Source organism: Montipora capricornis, chromosome 14 (assembly GCF_036669925.1).
Source record: "Montipora capricornis isolate CH-2021 chromosome 14, ASM3666992v2, whole genome shotgun sequence".
Taxonomy (NCBI): Eukaryota; Metazoa; Cnidaria; class Anthozoa; order Scleractinia; family Acroporidae; genus Montipora; species Montipora capricornis.
In genome coordinates, this window is record NC_090896.1 from 28,378,343 (window position 1) to 28,397,611 (window position 19,269).

General features: G+C 41.8%; 2 protein-coding genes and 1 pseudogene across 3 annotated transcripts in view; 2 read left to right on the forward strand and 1 right to left on the reverse strand.

Annotated features, from left to right (window-relative positions):
* The window catches only part of LOC138032400 (U11/U12 small nuclear ribonucleoprotein 25 kDa protein-like), a 13,385-nt gene extending 1,112 nt beyond the window's left edge, over positions 1-12,273 (forward strand). The window contains exons 2-4 of the mRNA XM_068880067.1: positions 5,942-6,047; positions 9,335-9,409; positions 11,342-12,273. Coding sequence (XP_068736168.1) covers positions 5,942-6,047; positions 9,335-9,409; positions 11,342-11,399 — 239 coding nt within the window. The 3' untranslated portion in view covers positions 11,400-12,273. The remainder of the gene's footprint in view (positions 1-5,941; positions 6,048-9,334; positions 9,410-11,341) is intronic.
* Positions 3,388-4,679, forward strand: LOC138032134 (uncharacterized; annotated as a pseudogene).
* Positions 12,274-17,315: 5,042 nt separating the features above from the next.
* LOC138032920 (uncharacterized) overlaps positions 17,316-19,269 on the reverse strand; it is a 16,097-nt gene continuing 14,143 nt past the window's right edge. For both annotated transcript variants that reach the window (XM_068880633.1, XM_068880632.1), the window contains one exon: positions 17,316-19,269. This exon is cut by the window's right edge and continues 430 nt beyond it. In XM_068880633.1, the coding sequence (XP_068736734.1) occupies positions 18,986-19,269 (284 nt within the window). In that variant the 3' untranslated portion in view covers positions 17,316-18,985.

The window sequence follows — 19,269 nt, forward strand, 5'->3', positions numbered from 1 at the left end:
CATAGCTGACAAGCTTGCCACATGGCGTCTCTTTAGCTCATAGTACAGCTGTACCTATTGGTCGAACTTTGAGACACTGTCTTGCTATATAAATCTCAATACACTGTCACAGGGCATAATCCTGGCAGCTTGCACGAGTATACACAGTTTGTAACAATTTTGCTTTAAAATTTATGGCGCGCCCACGTTCCAAGTCTTCGAAGGCCACACGAACAGCCGACTTCAAGAACCTCTCCAGTGAAGTTCTTCACCTTTGCCTGCAGAGCCTTAATCTTCCAATCACTGGAAGCCGTGCCCGTCTGGTTGAAAGGCTGAGGCTGGCCACGAAATCAGCACCAACAGCCACCCCTGGTCGCTCCAGAAGTCGCGCTCAGAATGGACGGGTGCACAAAGAAAAACCTTCGGCTTCAAATGCACGCATACGTCCGCGTCCGCAGCACAGTTTCCCTACAGAACAGGCCGACGCGGAGACTCGCAGTTCCGACGAAGACGAGCAGTCGGATATGGACTCAGCAGTGGAAGAACTGTTCAAGGACTTCAAGCCACAAGTCCCCAAGGATGCAGTGTTTTCGCCCGCCCAAATGTCGGCCATCCAAGAGACTGTGTCGGCCTCTGTTAACAAAGCCTTACGGGTCTTCAACAACCACGAGGCCCAAGCCCGTTTCCCGGATGACCTTCACACTCCTGGTCCTCGTATGCCGAACACAGTGACTCCTTTGGGCCTGCATCGTCCTTTAGAAAAAGACCTCGAAGAAAAAATACTCCGCGGTGAGTACATTGACTTTTGTTTATTACTGCCAGACTTCATGTATCGCTCCCAGGCCCCCACTCTGCAGTTATGCTACGAGGACTCATCCCTGGGTTCCCAGGGGTCCCCGCTCACTCTGGTTAGGAGGAAAAAACCTGTGATTGACACTTTCCAAAAATGGCTCCACGCATTTACTGCCTACATGCTGGTGATCGTCGCTGTTCATCCTTCGCGTGCCTTAGAGTTACTCAAATACCAGCAAACTATCAGCAAAGCGGTCACTAAGTTTAAGGGCCTAGCCTGGCTTACATACGACGAACAGTTTAGACGCCACGCTGCCTACGTCCTTTCAAAGCCCTGGGACAAAATTGATCTTGAACTTTGGACAGTCACCTTCTCTGGCCTAGCTAAGCCCCATTGTTCTGTGTGCTCTAGCCTATACCATCTGGCGGAAGATTGCCCCAACCAGGACCCAAGCAGAAAACCTCGCCGCCAAGCCCTTGTCTGCTTTGACTTCAACAAACCTTCCGGTTGTCAACGCTGTTCCTGCCATTTCCCGCACCACTGCCGTCGCTGCGGCTCAAGAAACCACGCCCAGTTCAACTGCTCCAGTCCCAAACAGTCCGCAAGTAGCAGCAGACCAGCGAACCCCAGCAATCGCAGCAAGAAATAAGGTGGAGCAACGCCAGCTGGACTGCAACCCGACTGTATCCACCCCGCTGGACATAGATAAATTAGTACTTGAATTAGTTAATCACCCTAATAGCTCTTTTGTTAACAAGTTAATCAGTGCCCTCCGGTATGGTACTCACATTGGTTACCTAGGCCCCCACCTACCGCGGGTGTCGTGTAACTTGATATCCGCCTCTCAACATCCTGAAGTAGTTTCTGGGAACATACATAAGAAAGTGCAGTTGGGAAGAATCGCGGGCTCCTTTTCTTCCCCACCCCTACCTGACTTGCAGTGTCACCCTATAGGCGTGGTCCCTAAAAAGCACTCTGAAGAATGGCGTACTATTTACCATCTCTCCTACCCTGAAGGGGATAGTATAAACGACCACATACAAGGATCCTTATTCGTTGCAGTACGTTCGTGTCGCTGACACGATCGCAATTCTGCGGTCCCTGGGTCCTGGGAGTTTTATGGCCAAGACGGATTTGAAATCCGCCTTTCATCTGATGCCAATCCATCCCAAAGACTGGAACCTTTTGGGTATGTACTGACAATCTCAGTACTACATAGACCTTTACCTCCCATTTGGGCTTCCCAGTGCTCCTTTCCTTTTTAACCAAATTTCTGATGCCTTGGAGTGGATTCTTAAACACAACTATGGCCTCTGCCATGTTATACACATTTTGGACGATTTCTTTTTAGCAGAGAAAACTAAATGTGACTGCCTAGGCACCCTGCTAGCAGAGCCTTTCTTTTGCTTGCTCGATTTTGGCGTTCTCGAGAAAGGCTCTGCATGAATCGAGTAAGATCTTTATTGAATATGCGCTGCATGTTGCCAGGATACAGTCTCGAACCCAAGCCTAATATGCCAGATCTCGCTGCCATCTTGGTTTTTCATGGTACAGCGGGCTCAATTATAACCATCGGTTTTGTCACTAAACGGACGCTCGCACTGGAAAAACCGGTTTGACGAGAGAAAACAAGATTGACTAGTCCAGAAGTTCGGGCTGCGGCGGCTTCAAGGAGTTGACGCGATTCGGGCAGAGCCTACTTTTCTCCTCCACAGTACACGTAAAGAAAACGACAAAAGGAGGCTCTGCTCGCAGGGTGCTGCCTAGGGAGCTTTACTACCCTTAAGGTTTTCATGTCCCTTCGGGTTCCCACCGTCGCCTCTAAGACCCTGGGACCCTCACAAGTTCTCGAATTTATGGGCGTTGTACTGGACAGTAACCGCATGGAAGTGCGATTGCCTGAAGATAAGCTTGCCAGGATTCGGCAATTATTGGACTCTTTTACCGACCACCGTTCTTCCCGCCTTTTAGATCTCCAATCCCTTATCGGTACCCTGCAGTTCGCTTGCAGAGTAGTAGTCCCGGGTAGAACTTTCCTTGAGCGCATTATAAACCTCACCTGAGGGGTAAAGAATCGTTTTCATCATATCCGTTTGAACAAGGGATTTTCCAGGGATATTCAAATGTGGAAGGTATTTCTCGCTCAATGGAACGGGCGATCCTTCTTCCTTGACTCCCGGGTCACCTCTTCCCCCGACCTGCAGCTCTATACCGATGCAGCTAGTACAATTGGATTTGGTGGTTTATTCAATGGTAAATGGTTCCATTGTAGGTGGCCCCCTCATTTACTCATTAACAAGACCAAAGGGATAAGTATTGAATGACAAGAACTCTTCCCTATTGTTATCTCCTGTGCACTGTGGTACCCCCACTTTTCCGGCAAACATCTTCAGTTCTGGCGTGATAATCAGAGCGTTGTCGCTATCATTAACTCGGGTCATTCAAAAGCCCCCAGGGTCATGGACTTGGTGCATTTCCTGGTACTTATTTCCATGAAGCATAATTTTCTAGTAAAGGCCTGTCACGTTCCCGGGGCGCATAACGAAATAGCTGACGCCCTGTCCCGTTTTCAGGTTCAACGATTCAGGGAACTCACTCCCGGTGCCGACCAGACTCCCTGCACCATCCCGCCTTCATTCATGACCCTCTGAAAGCTGAAGTCCTTAAGTATGCCAACTGGGCCTTGTCGTGGAACACCAACCGCACGTATACCTCTGGGGAGAAGCGTTTTATTCAGTTTTGTCTCATGAACAGACTAGCCACTCCCTCAGGTGACATCCTCCCAGCATCAGAGGGAACTCTTATCTATTTTGCTTCCTATTTGGCCCGTACAGTTCGCCATAGCACAATTAAGACTTATTTAGCTGCCGTTCGCAATCTCCACATTATTTCTGGCTACAAAGACCCCTTAAGGGGAAGACTCCTCCTAAAAAAAGATATTAAGAGGATTTCTCTGCTATCAAGGGTCTCCTCGTATCCGCAGACAACCCGTCACTCCGGACGTACTCTTAGCCATTCGCCCCATCTTACGTGGTTGGCTAGGGCCAAGGGATTTCTCGATGATATGGGCTGCCTTTACCCTTGGTTTTTTCGCGTTCCTTAGGTGTAGCAAGTTTACCCATCTGGAGGTGTACAGTTTTAGTTCTCAGTTTAATCTTACCAAGGAATGCATTACATTTTGTCCTAGTCTGGTCTGCCCACAGCGCTTGCTTGTTACTCTCAAGTCTTCTAAAACGGATAGTTTTAGGGCAGGGCAATCCCTCGCCATTGCCCGTTGCCCTTCTTTGTTGTACCCTGTCTCCGCAATGCAGCAATACTTTCTCCTCGCGAAACCACATTCGGAGCCACTGTTCTATTTCCAGTCAGGTGGTTACCTCACATGGTCCTCCGTCACTCATTTACTTCGGGACTCTGTCAGAAGCGCGGGCCTCCCGCACGAGAGCCCTAAGGGTCACAGCTTTCGCATAGGGGCAGCGTCTGCCGCCGCCGCTGCGGGCCTACCAGACTGGTTAATTAAGGTACCGGTATTAGGTCGCTGGTTGTCAGATTGTTACCAGCTTTATATTTGCACCCCGGAATCAGTGTTACTTTCTGCTGCGCCAAAAATGGCTAGTGTCTCAGGCCATTTTCTTTAGTTTGGCCTTGCTTGGGGGGGATGCATGCCTTGCATGCATCTGTGGCGGTTAAGTCTGTGTAGCGACTTCCCCCAAGCTTTGGCATTGCTTGTGTCTTGCCATCTTATATCCTTGCCTTTATCTTGTCCGATCCAGCCTCTGCTGTGCTGGGGAGATAACAAAGGCTCTGCCAATACTCTTGTTCTATTCCCACGTTAGTGGGGGAATAAGTGAGGCTTTAGTTCGTGCACCTATTATGAAGTCGCGTAAAACCTGCCACAGGGCTGTGTCCCCCTCAATTACCCCATATTGTTGTTTGCTCATTTGTTTGCTTACACTCTACTCTTAGTTTAAATAGTGGAATAGTGACATTAATAATGACAATTTCAAGACGATTTGTGCAGTGTTTTGGATTTGACATACCTTGAAATAAAATGATACTTTGGAAACATTGCGTGACACTTAGCATTCCCTTTTGAAATTCACCATACATAATTCCATTTTAACTTGTTACAAGGGGTATGAGCCATAAAAAAGAGGGAAATATAAATAGCAAAGACAGTTTATAACTCCTGGGACAAAAAAAGAACAGCAAACAGTGCTGTACTCTGATTTTAGGAACTCTGCGGAGGAGTGGCCATGAGTAAACACGAGTAACCATAATTAATAAGTAGAATAATTACATTATCTTTCTATAATAATCTTGTGGTTACTCGTGGTTACTCGTGGTTACTCGTGGTAAATAAGAAAATATTGTTTCTTTACTCCCAAGAACATTCATTTCCCACCAAAACCAGCTCTGCAAAGCATCTGCGACAATGTGGAAGGTCTTTGCACCGACGTAGCAATTTGAGCGTGGAAAGTAAATGTGTTCCCCGGCTGTAACAGCCACCATATCTGTTTCACGTTCATCTGCGACACCGCTTCGACCAACAAAATCTGCTTCTTCTGATGAATTGGAGTTAGAGGCATAACCCTTTAACAAATCCTTGCTTTAACGCTACTGACAAATAGCATATAAAAGAACAGGTCCTTTGCACTTACGTCACAATCTTCACTTTGCACAGGATAACGCACATAAACTATCCGCAATTTTTTACACCTGTAAAAAGTCTTTCACTCATGTGGTCATATTGACGGACAGAGTGGACTAGGTGCCTGTATAAAGGGTATAAAGGAAGTTTTGTGAAACAGACAATCAGCGACAAAATTAGTTGAGACAGTTGCCAACAGAGCACACTGGCAAAGATACATGCATTGTTTGCAAAGAAAACTTGTCCAAAAAGTACGTGTCCGGGATACCCCTCCCTCCCCCACCCTAATCAATGTTGTACCGCTGTCAACAAGGCTCGTAGAAAACAGAAAAACACAACATTGTCCTGGGGGTGCGGGGGAGGGGGCCATTTTCGCACCGAGCTTGAAATCGACTCTAAAGGATGAGAGTGTCTCAACAAATATTTTGATGCCGATTGTAGCCAAGTATTTGCTAGATACATAATCTTTGGGGTATTTTTATATCAATGGAGTTGATTTGCTGGTTTGTGTTTCATTTTAGCTGTTGTTGTTATCCAAAATGCCACTGTTCATGACTTGAAAAAGGCCATCCAAAGGCACATTTCCCTAAAGCTTTCAAGAGAGGGAGGTCCAAATTTTGTGTCATGGTAAGTAGTAAGACTTACAGTGCTTGACATTCACTGAACTGTTGGATAGTTTTCCTTCTGGGTGCCACACCGTGGGAACAATTATTGTTTGAATTCTCCCTTAGGACCCAAACAGATCCAATCTGCCACATGCTTGTATTTACAGATGTGTCCAGAAATTCCCGTATTTTAGATGCACATGGATTTCAGTAAGCGTCAAAAAGTGTGCCCTTGCTCTAATCTACCTATTAGTAACTTAAACATCACTCATGTCTTGGAATACAGACAAGTATTCATAAGGAGTGAGGACAACATGCTAGCCAGCGAGTCATGCAAGCCTTGGTTGCGAGCCATGCGGTCAACATGCAAGTCACACAGTTATTGAAAACTAACCGTTTTAAAATGGGTGCTTTGACTTAAACACTGTTTGTCAGCACTATTTGAAATGGGTGCTTAGACTTAGGGACGTTCATGCGAAAAATTTCTGACATTGATTTTTTTTCTGCAAATTTTACGATTGAAAGATGATCAGTTAGTGATGTCAGAAATGTAAAAAAATGGGGGGTCACTGTCTTATTTTTGGAGAGAACTTGCCCGGGAGAACACCCTAAATCTGAAAAAATCCGACTTCTTTAGCAAATAAGGCCACAGTGTCTGTAAGCCCAAGAGTATTGTAATTACGTCCTTGAAGTGAAGTGTTCTCTACCAAACTTTGTTTCAGTGGACCCACCAAGTGAATTAGTTAACTGTTGAGGTTCCTTAAAGAAAAAGTTTGAGTTAGCGACCATAGTTTAATGCGCCTTGCAGCGGCAAGATGGCAGGAGTCCATGTCCGAGGACAGAAATCTTGAAATTTTTTTAACTTCCCACATTGATTTTTTTGTTTATTTTTGGACAATATAGATATAATTGTAAATAAAATCTGTTTCTGAAAAGAAAAGTAGGGGTCACTGAAGATCCAAGATCGTTAAATCCAAGCAAAGCTATAGAAATCATTGTTCATTTTAGTACTTAGCGCGCGCGCTCGATGCATGATGTGCCATGTGAATTTGTGTGTGCTGTAAGGATGCACAGTAGCAATGGGCGCAAACATCCTTAAATGCGAAATTCGCTTGACTTGATGGCTCTCAGATTGTCCAGCCTCACAAATAACATCACAAAGTGTCCCCCAAATGCTGCTGCTCAAGTAAGGGAAAACAGCTGCATTTACATTTTGTACCCTAAGCTAAAAACAATGTTAACCTTTACCTTTACTTCACCTTGCAGGGCCGTAGCTAGGTTTTTTGTAACGGGAGGTGGGGGGTGTTACGTGCAGGAATAACCAAGAGATGTCGGCAAATAAGGCATAAGTGAAAAGGACCTTCCGAGTACAATATAAGGCACGCAACAAAAGTGTGACAACGAGCAGTTACCCTTTTTCACTATTATTTAATTACTTATACACCGTTACATTTACTTCGGTTAAAGATTAAGTTAAGCAGTTCGTTAAGCAAAGCAGGCTTACTGTGTTTCATGAGCATTCAGGATTAATTAACTTCAGTTAATTGATTGACTTTGAACTCCAAGTTCCACAGACTGTAGACAACAATTCTTGACGTTTTTGATTCACTGGATTCTTTCCACTCACTTGATTTTCTGTGTACACAAACTCTTACGAAGGACTTCATAACGAACTCTTCTTCCCTTTTTGCTATCGTCTCTTCTCTCTGGATATAGCAAGGTCAAAGGTTATATCTCCACCATAGTTATTTCGCACTTATAGCTTCATCACAGTATCGCATCCATAGCATAAGTTCAATCACAGCTGGCCACGAGGGTAAGCCCTCGGGCAAGAGAGTTTGTCCATTACTTACAAGCCTGCTTTTATACTGTCTTTTATTCTAAGCATCTAGAATGTTCTGTTGCTATTTATAGTCTATTACAAGGTGTACTATTTGTAGAAACTGCTGAGTCACATCAAAGAAATTTCTGGAATACTACAGATCGTACTATAACTCTAGAAAAGTCTGGAATTGCATGACAGATGAACTAAAAGTAACTCTGATCCTCATAACAGGGGGCATTATCTTGAGTGCCAAAGCAACGATCCTTGTAGGAGGGTTTGTGGTATACTGGAGGTATGGGTATCCTCCTCCAGAAAATTTTCAAATTTGCAGGCTCCAAAACACTATTTTCAGCACTTGTCATGAGATATGTATTAAAAGATTGACCAACCAATTTCTCGGCCATGAAAATGGCCAAAAATTGCTATTCACTTCAATCAAATTAATGTAAGTCTAAAAATAACAACTCCATCCACAGACCTTATTTGTTGGGCTTAACAGGTCCCGGGAAGGGGGCGGGGGTGCAGCTGCTCCCCCTGCCTTCCCTCCCCTCCCTGTTTGCTACGGCCCTGCCTTGTTGTTGGAAATAGAGAGCAAAGGCTTAGACTTAAAGAGACAATTCATGTTCCTTGTCAAAGTTGGGTGTGCATCTAATTAGCAGGGGTTTCAATAACTTCTGAAATAGCCGTCCATGATAGCCCATTGAAGGCGGCAGTTTGACAAGTTTATGATAGCATTTTCAGTGACAATCAAGGCAAACTAGCCGGCGGTGTGAGGCAAAGCAGGCGGTGGTATACCGCCGGTAACCGGCTTCTATTGAAAGCCCTGAATTAGGTGCATGTACGGACATAAGTGGGTTTAACAGGGGTGCAGATCTGGGAGTGGTGGAGGCAAAACCCACAAAGCAAGCTTGAGAACCAGTGCAAATTTAGCCCTCCTCTGGTATCAACCATAACATGAAACTTGCCAGCAAGTGCTCTAAATGCTAAGCCATCCTCCATGCCCTTCCCACCCACCTCCCCCCTCCCCCCTCCTCTACTTCCACAAGCCTGCAATGCAGGGTGGCTCAAGTTGGTTACCCTTCCAGGTACATTTGTAGTATCGCTGCTCAAGAGGACTTGAGTTTTTCCATTTTAGGATTAAAAAGATCTCTCTCAATATCAGCTTTGGAAAAAAATTACTTTAGTGGAGGTGAAAGATCTGACGATGTGTACTTCAGACCTTCCTTATAATTATATAAATCATTAATTGCATTGCTAAGAATGAAAGCAAAAATCCCTTACACAGAAGCAAAGTTGCTTAAGATATAGTTATGGTAATGAGTACACTGTACTTCCTTTTGTGACTAAAACAGAGCCAATTATTTATAAAGTTTGGCTGCTTGACTGAGTGAGCCACTGAGAACCATAAACATAACTTTGAGGGCACAAATAGGATATGTTCCTAACAATTTTTTTATGTTATTAATTATGTTTTTGTAAAACAGGAAACATGTGTGGAAAACATATTGGCTATTATTTGAAGGACAAAAGTTGACAGAGGACCACCAACCCCTAACTCAGTGAGTCACTGAAAAATTATTACTGTAACAGTATGAAGTTAATAATTCATGAGGAAAAACAAAAAATATATTTTATCAATGATAATTTGTGAAGTTAACACAGGTTTTCCTTCTTTTACATAAACCTTTTCTTCAATTTTCTTCATTAAAATGTCTTACCGTAGTAAGGCAAATGTTGAAAAAGCAATTCTCAATATTGGTGTCCATGCCATATCACACACTGTTACAACCCTGTGGCTTATTTTTCAGGATTTTCTTTTGTTGCTGCTTTAAAGTAACCTTCATTAATACGATGATCTAAAATCTTTAAATAGTTCTTTACACATAATTATAGTCTGTTTGTATAGCGTATTGTAACGATCCCCCAAAAAAAATAGAGGTAGGAAAACAAAACCCTAATTCAAAATGAGAACTAGTTCAATCTCTACACTTCAATGTAAGACAATATCTACATGATTCCTCTCTGGTTGACCAAGCTGGTTGATACCTGGATTGGGTGCAGCGATGCACCAGGTTTTGATCAAAAGGCAGGTCATCATGCATGCCTGAATTTTTCAGGCTTTCCTTATGTTATTGTTAAACCCATTGACTCCTAGAAGTGGGACTTGATAGATTTTTGTCTTTCTAATGCCAGACAATTTTACCTGCCAATTTGGAGGCATTTCAGGGGTCAAAGGCATTCATAATTTCAAATCATGAACTAAAAGTTTCACATGCTTCTTTTTCTCTATGTCATCTTTTCACATCTCTCTTCATGTGTATATTCTCCAAGATTTTATTACAAACTCATAAAATGACCAGCAACCAATTATTAATTGAAATGATTATTGGTAAATAAATGCATTGCATGGTTGTTGTAGTAAAATATCATGGATTCAAATCTCACTCAGACTAGAATTTTCATGCTTCCCTTTCATTACTGCATAAGTAACATTCATACATGTAACTTTGGTTATATGTGAAATCTCTATGTACAGTACTTCAGAAAAGTTACTTCTATCTGCAGGTCTAATATGTTTCTTTCACATAAAGGTAGTCTCTTCATAACTACTGATATTCTGATTTGAACTTAAGCCAGATGATAGTGTTCACTCATTTTTTTTTTTTAATACAGTACTACCCAAATTAATGTACCATGAAGCCTTCAAACTGTGTGTTTGCATTTTAAATTTTGCATTTGTTTGTTTGGTTAGTAAACTACAGTGTAAGTCTTGTTAGTGCATGAATCAGATAAGTAGCCCAGTGGGGAGGTCATTAATTTTGACCACTTAGCAGATAATCAGTCGTTCAGTCAATTAGTCAGGTAGTCAGTCAGTCTTTTTGACAAAGCAAAGTAGCTGTTCCACCACTTTCTGTCAGTTACTTGACCAGCCCTTTTATCCGTCTGTTGGTCAGTTGGCCAGTCAGTCAGTTATTCATCCAGTTGGTCAATCTTTCTTACTGGTACCTGTTTAGAGACTTAGACAGCAAGAATCATTAGCAATTCAGCTCATCTGTTTGTAGACTGCTAGCAGACCCGACTGAGTCAGTGGAACTGCCCGTTTTAGTCAGTCACGCAATGTACCTGAACTGAGGGGAGAATTGTGATAGCATGACTGACTAAAGCAGGGGGTTCAAACGACTCCGAAGGGACTGCTAGCAGTCTAATCTGTTTGTTGTCCATTTAGCCAAACAGTTCGCGATAGCGATATCTTCATTATCTGTTGGCACAGTGTTTTCAGTAAGTATGAACAGCGTGTGGCTACTTCACTCAGAGAAGTTGTCTACCTTTTTCCCTAAATTAAAGTAATTAAAGACAGACTCTTTCAAACCTAAGATTAAAAATTCATTTTGACAATGACAACAGTTGTTTGCTCTACTCAAACCAGCCACCAACTTCACATTTTATTGAAATCCCTGTGGTCACTCAGTCTGATTTTATTTATGTTGCAGTTATGGTATCCAAAGTAAAGATGAAGTCACATTTATCAAGAGATTACGAAGAAAATAATGCAAATACAAAATCAAACTAATGTGTTGATGGCTGAAATTGCCCTAGCACCCTAGGGGTCAAACTCAACATCTAACCCCACCCCCTCACCCACCTCCTTACCCCTCCTAACAGGAAATTGTCAGTTTAACGAATACAAACCTTTATGTACTGTTCACAGTAATCTTGAAATACAGAATGCACATTCAGACATCAAGTATACAGCCCGATTATGAATCTTTTCGTTAGCTTCTTCTCACTTGTTGTTTTGGGGAATTAATTTAAACCACAACATTTTGAGATTACATACATGTACAAAAATGTACTAGGTAGAGGGCGGTTGCTTAATATCAGTGTGACTGTCTTGTGTTGGCAGTAGTTTAATTAATCTTCTCTCAACCACTGTCATTGGCTATTCAAGCCATTCTCAAGTACCAAATACATTGTATTTAATTCTAGACATGCAATAACAATAGCATAAATTTGCATTTGTTTACTGTCATGAAACTTGTACCCATTTCCAATTGGGTGGAAAAAAAAGGTCTTTCCAGGTAGAATTTTGGTAGTGCATTGTGTGTACTTGACGATTTTTGCTGTGATACCGGCATAATATTTATTGAAAAAGAAACCAGTTAGTTTCATTCATTAAGAAAACGTAATTCCACTTTGGTAGGTAGGTAGGTAAACTTTATTTATACACGGTATCAGTACATATTTGCAGTACATGCTCTTCCATCGACCTATGTCTTTATACCAGCATGTATTAATTATTTAACTACTTAAATTATCTAACTAAATTAAATAACAATAAATAAATTGTCATTACAAGATTATCTAAAAGCTGTAAGAACTATCCTTTACTGACTAACATTAAATTGGATACGTGATTTCAAAGAGCTATGAGTGGGCTGTATCGCCCTTATCCAGAGAACGGAACCGCGGTACTAAAAATTTTGTTTGCGTACTTTTGGCTACTTAAGCCTGAACCCCCTTGCTACCCATGAACTTGATGACGGTTGTGATGATTTCGGACAAGTTTGAGGGATCCATTGTAGTTTGATTTGAACATAGTTAGAAACATCAGAGGCCGTCTGAAGTAAAGCCTGGTTTTCAATTGGTTTTCACTGGTTTTTATGACGACATCCCATCATACCATTCGACAAATAACAGCGGATGACGCAGAAGAATCGCAAGCTTTGCCTTGGTCGACTATGTCAACCATATGCATACCTGCCAACCCCCAGAGTACAAAAATCTGGAGACATCTAAAAATCTCTGCATTGTAAGAATGTCATTTTCGACAGTATCTGAATACTCTCGGAAAATCACCCGAAGCCCTTCCGAATATTCCCGACGTTTCTCGGTTAGAACAGCAATTGCTATTGTTCCCATAACCGCGTCAACTTTCTACCACGTATTGTGCAATTTGATTGGCTGATTTCTGACCAATTACGGTACTTGTTAGATATAGTCTATATCAATTTGATTGCTCCCTTTTACGTTTTCCGAACCAGAACAGCTCAAATGAGAGCACTAGAATCCAGTTCTTGTTTTATTTTCCTTTTTGACATCTCGCAGATAACGAAATTAATGAACAAATGTTGAAAAAGGCCACGGTAGGTATTTCCCGGGAGATCTGGTGCTCTAATCGGGAGACCGGGAGATTTGATGAAAAACTTGGAGACTCCCGGGAAAACCGGGAGAGTTGGCAGGTATGCGTATGTGAAGACCTTCGGTTCAAAAGGAATTGCAGCTCGTTAGATAAAGGTTCCAGGACAAGTTATGAACAGAGGAAAAAAGAAAAAGTTTCTTTGCCAGTCACCCATCCGTACGATTCAACGCCTGAGGCTGAGGTAACGCTTGAAAATTCTTCTTTTGATTTGTGTTAAGTTGGTTTTGGATTGATGTACTTCAGTGTTAGGGCCGATTTATACGGTACGACTTTGTCGCATGCGACAACGGCTTACGACAGGCCCACGACATGATTTACGATTGTTGTGTACGTGAGAAAAAGTGTCGTGGCATTTTAAAACATGTTTTAAAACGCTGCGACAATCTTAAGTCATGTCGTAGGCCTGTCGTGAGCTTGTCGCATGCGACAAAGTCGTACCGTGTAAATCGGCCCTTAAAGAACCCATTCAGTAACGTAGTCGAAGTGGCAGGGTATTCTGCAGTTACTCCAAAATTGAAAGGTTGCGTTTAGATCTTTGACAAGCTTTACATTGTCCATAGCCGTTAGCAATTAAAAGGCTGACGTACCCAAGAGCGGTAACCGGTCGTTTCGCCAACGTGTCAGTTCGCCAACGACCTGTTCGCCAACTACCTGTTTGCCAACGTCTAATGTCAGTTCGCCAATGCTTATATGTCAGTTCGCCAACGTCTAAAATACTTTGTGAAATAGATCTGAAATGTATTTACAAAATTCGATTCGATTCGATTCGAGACGAGACAAAAGAACAGGGGCACCCAACGAGAATATAGTTCAAAACCACTAAAACATAGCACTGTTAAACGTATTTTAGTATTTAAACGGTAGTTATAGGCATATTTTTATCCCCTAAAGATTTTTCATCTGTTCGGATTTCCTAGCTGAAAGTCTAGTGACCCGAAAATTCTAGGGATCAAAACTTACCTTTTCGAAAATTTCAGCCAGAAAAAAGCCTCCCGAAAATTCTAGGTGACCTTTTTAGGGTAAAAATCCCTTTTAAATGGGCAATTATACCATTTTTTAGATGTTCGAAAATCCTAGGACAGGCAGGCAAGCAAGAAATGTTACAAAAAATGTTCCGGAAATTCCAGATCTCAACTCGTCTTCCGAACAGATATTTTCCGAAATTGACGTTGGGTGCCCCTGAACGAATACCATGCAGGGGCACCCAACGAATCTGTTCCTCACATTATCTGTTCCCAAGAGGAATCTTGCTGGCTGGCAAAAATACAGGTGTTTCGATGAGCTGGCTGGGAAATTTTGTTATGGATAGAGGTTTTGCCTGGGAATGACTGACTTTTTCTAGCATTTCAACCCGAGCTGGCTGTAGAAGCTCTAAAGACTGAGGACGACTAAAAAAAAAAAAAAAAAAAAAAAACATCTTTCCTTCTCACAGAGAGTAGTCACAAACATACGACGGCCGGTCAGAGTGATTGCGCTTGCGGAAAAAACCTGTTTTGTCCCGCTTTTGTCGCTTTTGTTCGGTCGTTTTCGATCGAGGGATTTGAAAGCGCGTGGAATTCCTGGCTGGGAAATAAATTTGATCAGCTGGCTGGGAAACCAACCAATTTTATCTAGCTGGCTGGGAAATTTCTTGTGTGTCTTGCTGGGAAAAAGGAACAGATAATGTTTTCCCAGCAACACTGAAAAACACCTGAAAATGCCTTAATAACATTTATTTTCCTTAACTGGGGTATAATAATACATTTTACAACAAATTGGTCGTTGGGTGCCCCTGACCATGGTCGATCGTGTCGAAGGCCGCGCTCAGGTCCAGAAGTACAAGCAATGTTACATTTTGGTTATTCATGTTAAGTAAAATGTCGTTGAATACTTTAAGTAGTGCGGTTTCTGTAACATGATTTTGACGGTACGCAGACTGAAAGGTTGGATATAAGCTGTTGGTAGACATGTGCTAGTGAAGTTGATTAAATACAGCTCTCTCTGTTAGTTTTGATAGAAAGGCGAGATTACTAACGGGACGAAGGTTGGTAAAAAAACTATCTTGACCTGGTTTCTTTGGCAATGGTCTTCTTACTATTGCTACTTTCCAAACATCTGGAAAGCGTTTCTCTTGACAAGACATGTTGATCACTGAGCTTACAACTGGTAGAAGCGTTGGAATAAGTTGTATTAGCAACTTCGTAGGCATAGGATCCAAGAAACACGATTTTTTGGGTAATGACGAGATGAGTTTACGAACAACTTCTTGTGACATAAATTCGAGGCACGAGAATTCTTTAACTGGAGCTGCACTTGAAGGAGGTGGTATGTAGGTACTTGGACTAGCATCAAGTTCATTACGAATTGTGGCGATTTTTTGAATGAAGACTGAACTCACCAATGTCGTCGCAAGTTTGTTATCTTCGCTATAATCAGGAAATGACAGTTGTTGTTCCTTGAAGAGGAGACGATTTTTTTCTTAAATAGCTTACGGGTGTCGTTGGAGTGTTCAATGATTAGGTCATTATAGAACTTACGTTTAGCTTCAAACATTAGAAAATTAGTTGTTCCCGGCGTCTTTGTACGGTTTCAGGTCTTTTTGTAGTCCAGTCTTTCTCCATTTCATTTCTGCTTTGCGCCTTTTTCTTTTCGCCTGTTTGATACCATCTGAGTAGCATGGTACACTGTTGCGGACTGTCAAGGTTTTGTGTTTCAGAGGAGCATGACTATCTAGGATATCAGAAAGGACGGAGTTATCGGACAAAACGAGTTCGTTGATGTCTGTGAAGGAGGAGTTGAACAGACTTGAAGCTGCTTCGTCCGAGTTGAGTGCATCGATGTCGACACACTTAATTTTCCTGAATGAAATAATTTCAGTAGAGAGAGGTGGGCGTGGTGCGTAGAAAAAGTAGAAAAGGACAGACAGATGATAAGAGAACAAGTGATCGGTGTGTGGATTATCCTTGAGTAGATAGTCGCAATTCCTTGTAATCACTAGATCTAATGTGTGTCCATGAATGTGTGTAAGTCCTTTCACGTGCTGTTCAAGTCCAAATGATTAAAGAAGATCTAGGAATTGAAGAGAGTCATTGTTAAGTCATCAACGTGTAGGTTTAAGTCCCTCATTATAATGATGGGTTCTTTGCACAGAGTAGATTCAAGATAGTTGGCAAATTCTGTAATGAACTAGGCTTCAGTCGCCGGATGAGCAGTTGAATATGGTGGTCTATACACAACGATGACCTTGAAGTGAAATGATTGTGTTTTAAGGTTGACTTCAAAAATGAAGTTCGATTAAATATTTGCGTAAGCAAATGAAACAGGAAAAATTAAAATAGGGTGACATTCTCGAAAAAATAGGAAGACATGATTCTCGGTAAAGCAGGAAGTCTATAATGTCATACCACAGGGACTCTCCCAACGAGTTATCAATTTAGCATTGTCTTCAGGTCATGAGACAGCACTACCATGGATCCAAGAACTAGATTGTGATTGTGGCTCTTGTGATTTCGGCACAGCTGTGGCGTGACGTCATTGCGGTTGACCATAACGCGGGTAATTCCCTTGAAATTGTTCTACTATTTTCAGCGGTCTTCCTTGCAGTATATAAGCTAGTTTGCATACTAATAAGCGTCACTTCACACGAGGAGTCGAGGGGTGAACTAATGGTATAACTGTAGATCATGGGGCTCATGGTCTACCCTTCACTTGATCGCGATCCCGTGTTGGTTGCCGCTTTCCCACCCACCCTTCCCCTGTTACCGAATGTACCCCTTCTTCCGAAGGTGGCAACCAACGTTTTCTACTCCATAGCTTAAAGAGTGAAGGGAAGACCAATGGAAATAGATTACTATCAAACTTTTTTGGAAACTTGGCATAATTAGCATTTATGATATAAACATTCAAAAAATGCAATAAAAAAATGGGGTCACCGTGCTTGTTTACGCGTAAGCAGGCTCTTAAAATGGGGTATTTTTGCTGGTTGCAAAAGTCTTGGTTACTTGAAAGACACAAAATTTTATTTTGAAAATAAAGCCTCTTTTATTCACATAAGCAGTATTGCTTCCTTTACGCCGTTTTTGATTGCCTGGTTGTGGGAATAGTGCACTCTTTGGGACAGTTCCGTGGTCCGCTTGAACTCCTCGCCTTGGCAAAAATACACCCAGTACGGAACTGTTTTCCAAAACAATTCATGTTCTACTATCAAACTTTTTTCCTTCTTCAAATATGTTCATTAGACTGTTCTTAGAAAATACCTGAAAAAAAAATCGGGGTCACCGTGCTCGTTTGAGAGAAAAGGAGCATTTATTTCGCTATCAGGCTTAGTTTGAGCGAAATCTCTTACGTTTTGTACGTGCACGTGCTCATGTGCCCTCGCTAATGACGCAAAAATCGTGCGCAGTAGGGATGCGCAATGCAATACTAAGGAATTACCTTAAAGTTATCTAACTATTATATGTAAACGCATACGAAGTTAATAGTTCCGCGTCTTTTGCTTTTCATTCGATTGGCCAAAATTATGAATATTTTTGACTGATTGTAAATTTAAAAGTATAGTATGTGTGATAATATACATGAATTATTTGAAAGTATCTATTGAAATATGTGCATTCTGTGACAAACAACTGCAGAACCATACAGCTAAATGTCAACCGTGGTGTGATAAACATGATGTTACCATATCTCTCAGATAGTACGCGCGCTGTAATTGGCTAAATTAGCGGGCCGTATTCTACAGTACGGCCCGCTGTACAGCACGCTAAATTTAAAATTTCGACAAAACATCATCTAGCGAGTTTTTCATGTCATTTCTGTTGCATAAACTTGTACTGAAAACTGTTTGAATCTTGCAAGCAACTATTTTAAACTTAACAGCCAAGAAGATTTAGTTTTTGGGATTTTGGCACGGCATTCTTTGTGGCAGTTGAACCTTCCGCTTCACTTTGACTAGTTTCCTTGCCCGCGCGCCGGTTAACCTCAGAGATATAATAAATATCTTAGTAACCTCGTTTTCTCGGTCCGTACTGTAAGTTACGGATCCTCGTTTTTTCCCGTTGATTTATGGCCCGCGCGCTTCGCGCTTGGGCCATAAATCAACGGGAAAAAACTCTGTCCGTAACTTACAGAACGGACCTCGAACTCGGTTAGTAAGAGGTATATATCAACGATAATGGCAGAATCGTATGCCAAAATTGGGCTTAAGTTGACTGTTACAATTTAGCTAAGGAATACGTCGATTTTCACAAAGAAAGACACAAATTTGTCAGAAAGTCTGTCTAACAGAAAAAATATCACATTTCTAACACTGTAACTGACATACTAAAAGAACACAGTATTTACAACAACAATATGAAAAGATAAACGAAATCAGTGCATTGAAGTCGAAAGTGGACAGCTAAAACTTCAGTTTAGAGGGTGGTTTAAGGTTCGAAAATTTCAACAAAAACATTTCCATGGCCCATTTTAACTGGGAATGAGTGAGTCCTGAATTCCGATTACACTTGACCCCAATCACTCATCCACACGCATATACGTTCTTTTTACTCTATTGAGAGTTCTAAAAAATAAAAGCTATATAATACTGCAGTTGACATTCCAAAAAATAATAATTTTACTATTGAGTTTAAGAACTAAATAATACTATTCATTACACGATTTGCAAAGAAAATCCTTCACAGAATTTAAAGAACTGTCCCGCTCTCCACCTCCTTTCACCCACAAATCTTTCTCAAAAGTTCCATAAGAGCCGATAATACAGACCTTGTGGACCTTTGTACGTGTAGCTACGGTTATGAATAAGCCCAGATGGCCCAATTATGTATTAAGTAAGGTGGTAGAACAGGTGCTCCATTCATAACCTGCATAGCAAAAGCTCCCCTACCAGCTCGGAAAAGTTTCTTTTCCACATTCTATCTGCGCCAAACATGGAGCGCAAGCAGAAGAAAAACTAAAGGTATTACATGGTTACCGTTGGCTTGAAACCAAAAATATGCATTTTAAGCTTTACTTCTTTCGATACAGCTTCAAGCTCGCTAGCATCATTTGAAGCAAATGCATCAAAGCACTTTTCAACAATGTCCCTATACTCGGCCTGGAGAATTCTACATTTGTCCTTGTGTTGTCTCAGCCTGAGCTCCATTTCATGATCTCGTGAAGTGCTTGTTGTCTCTGGTTCGCTTTTAATTACTTCATCTACAGGGCAATATTCTGCACATGCCCCTAAAAATGTACCAGGACCCT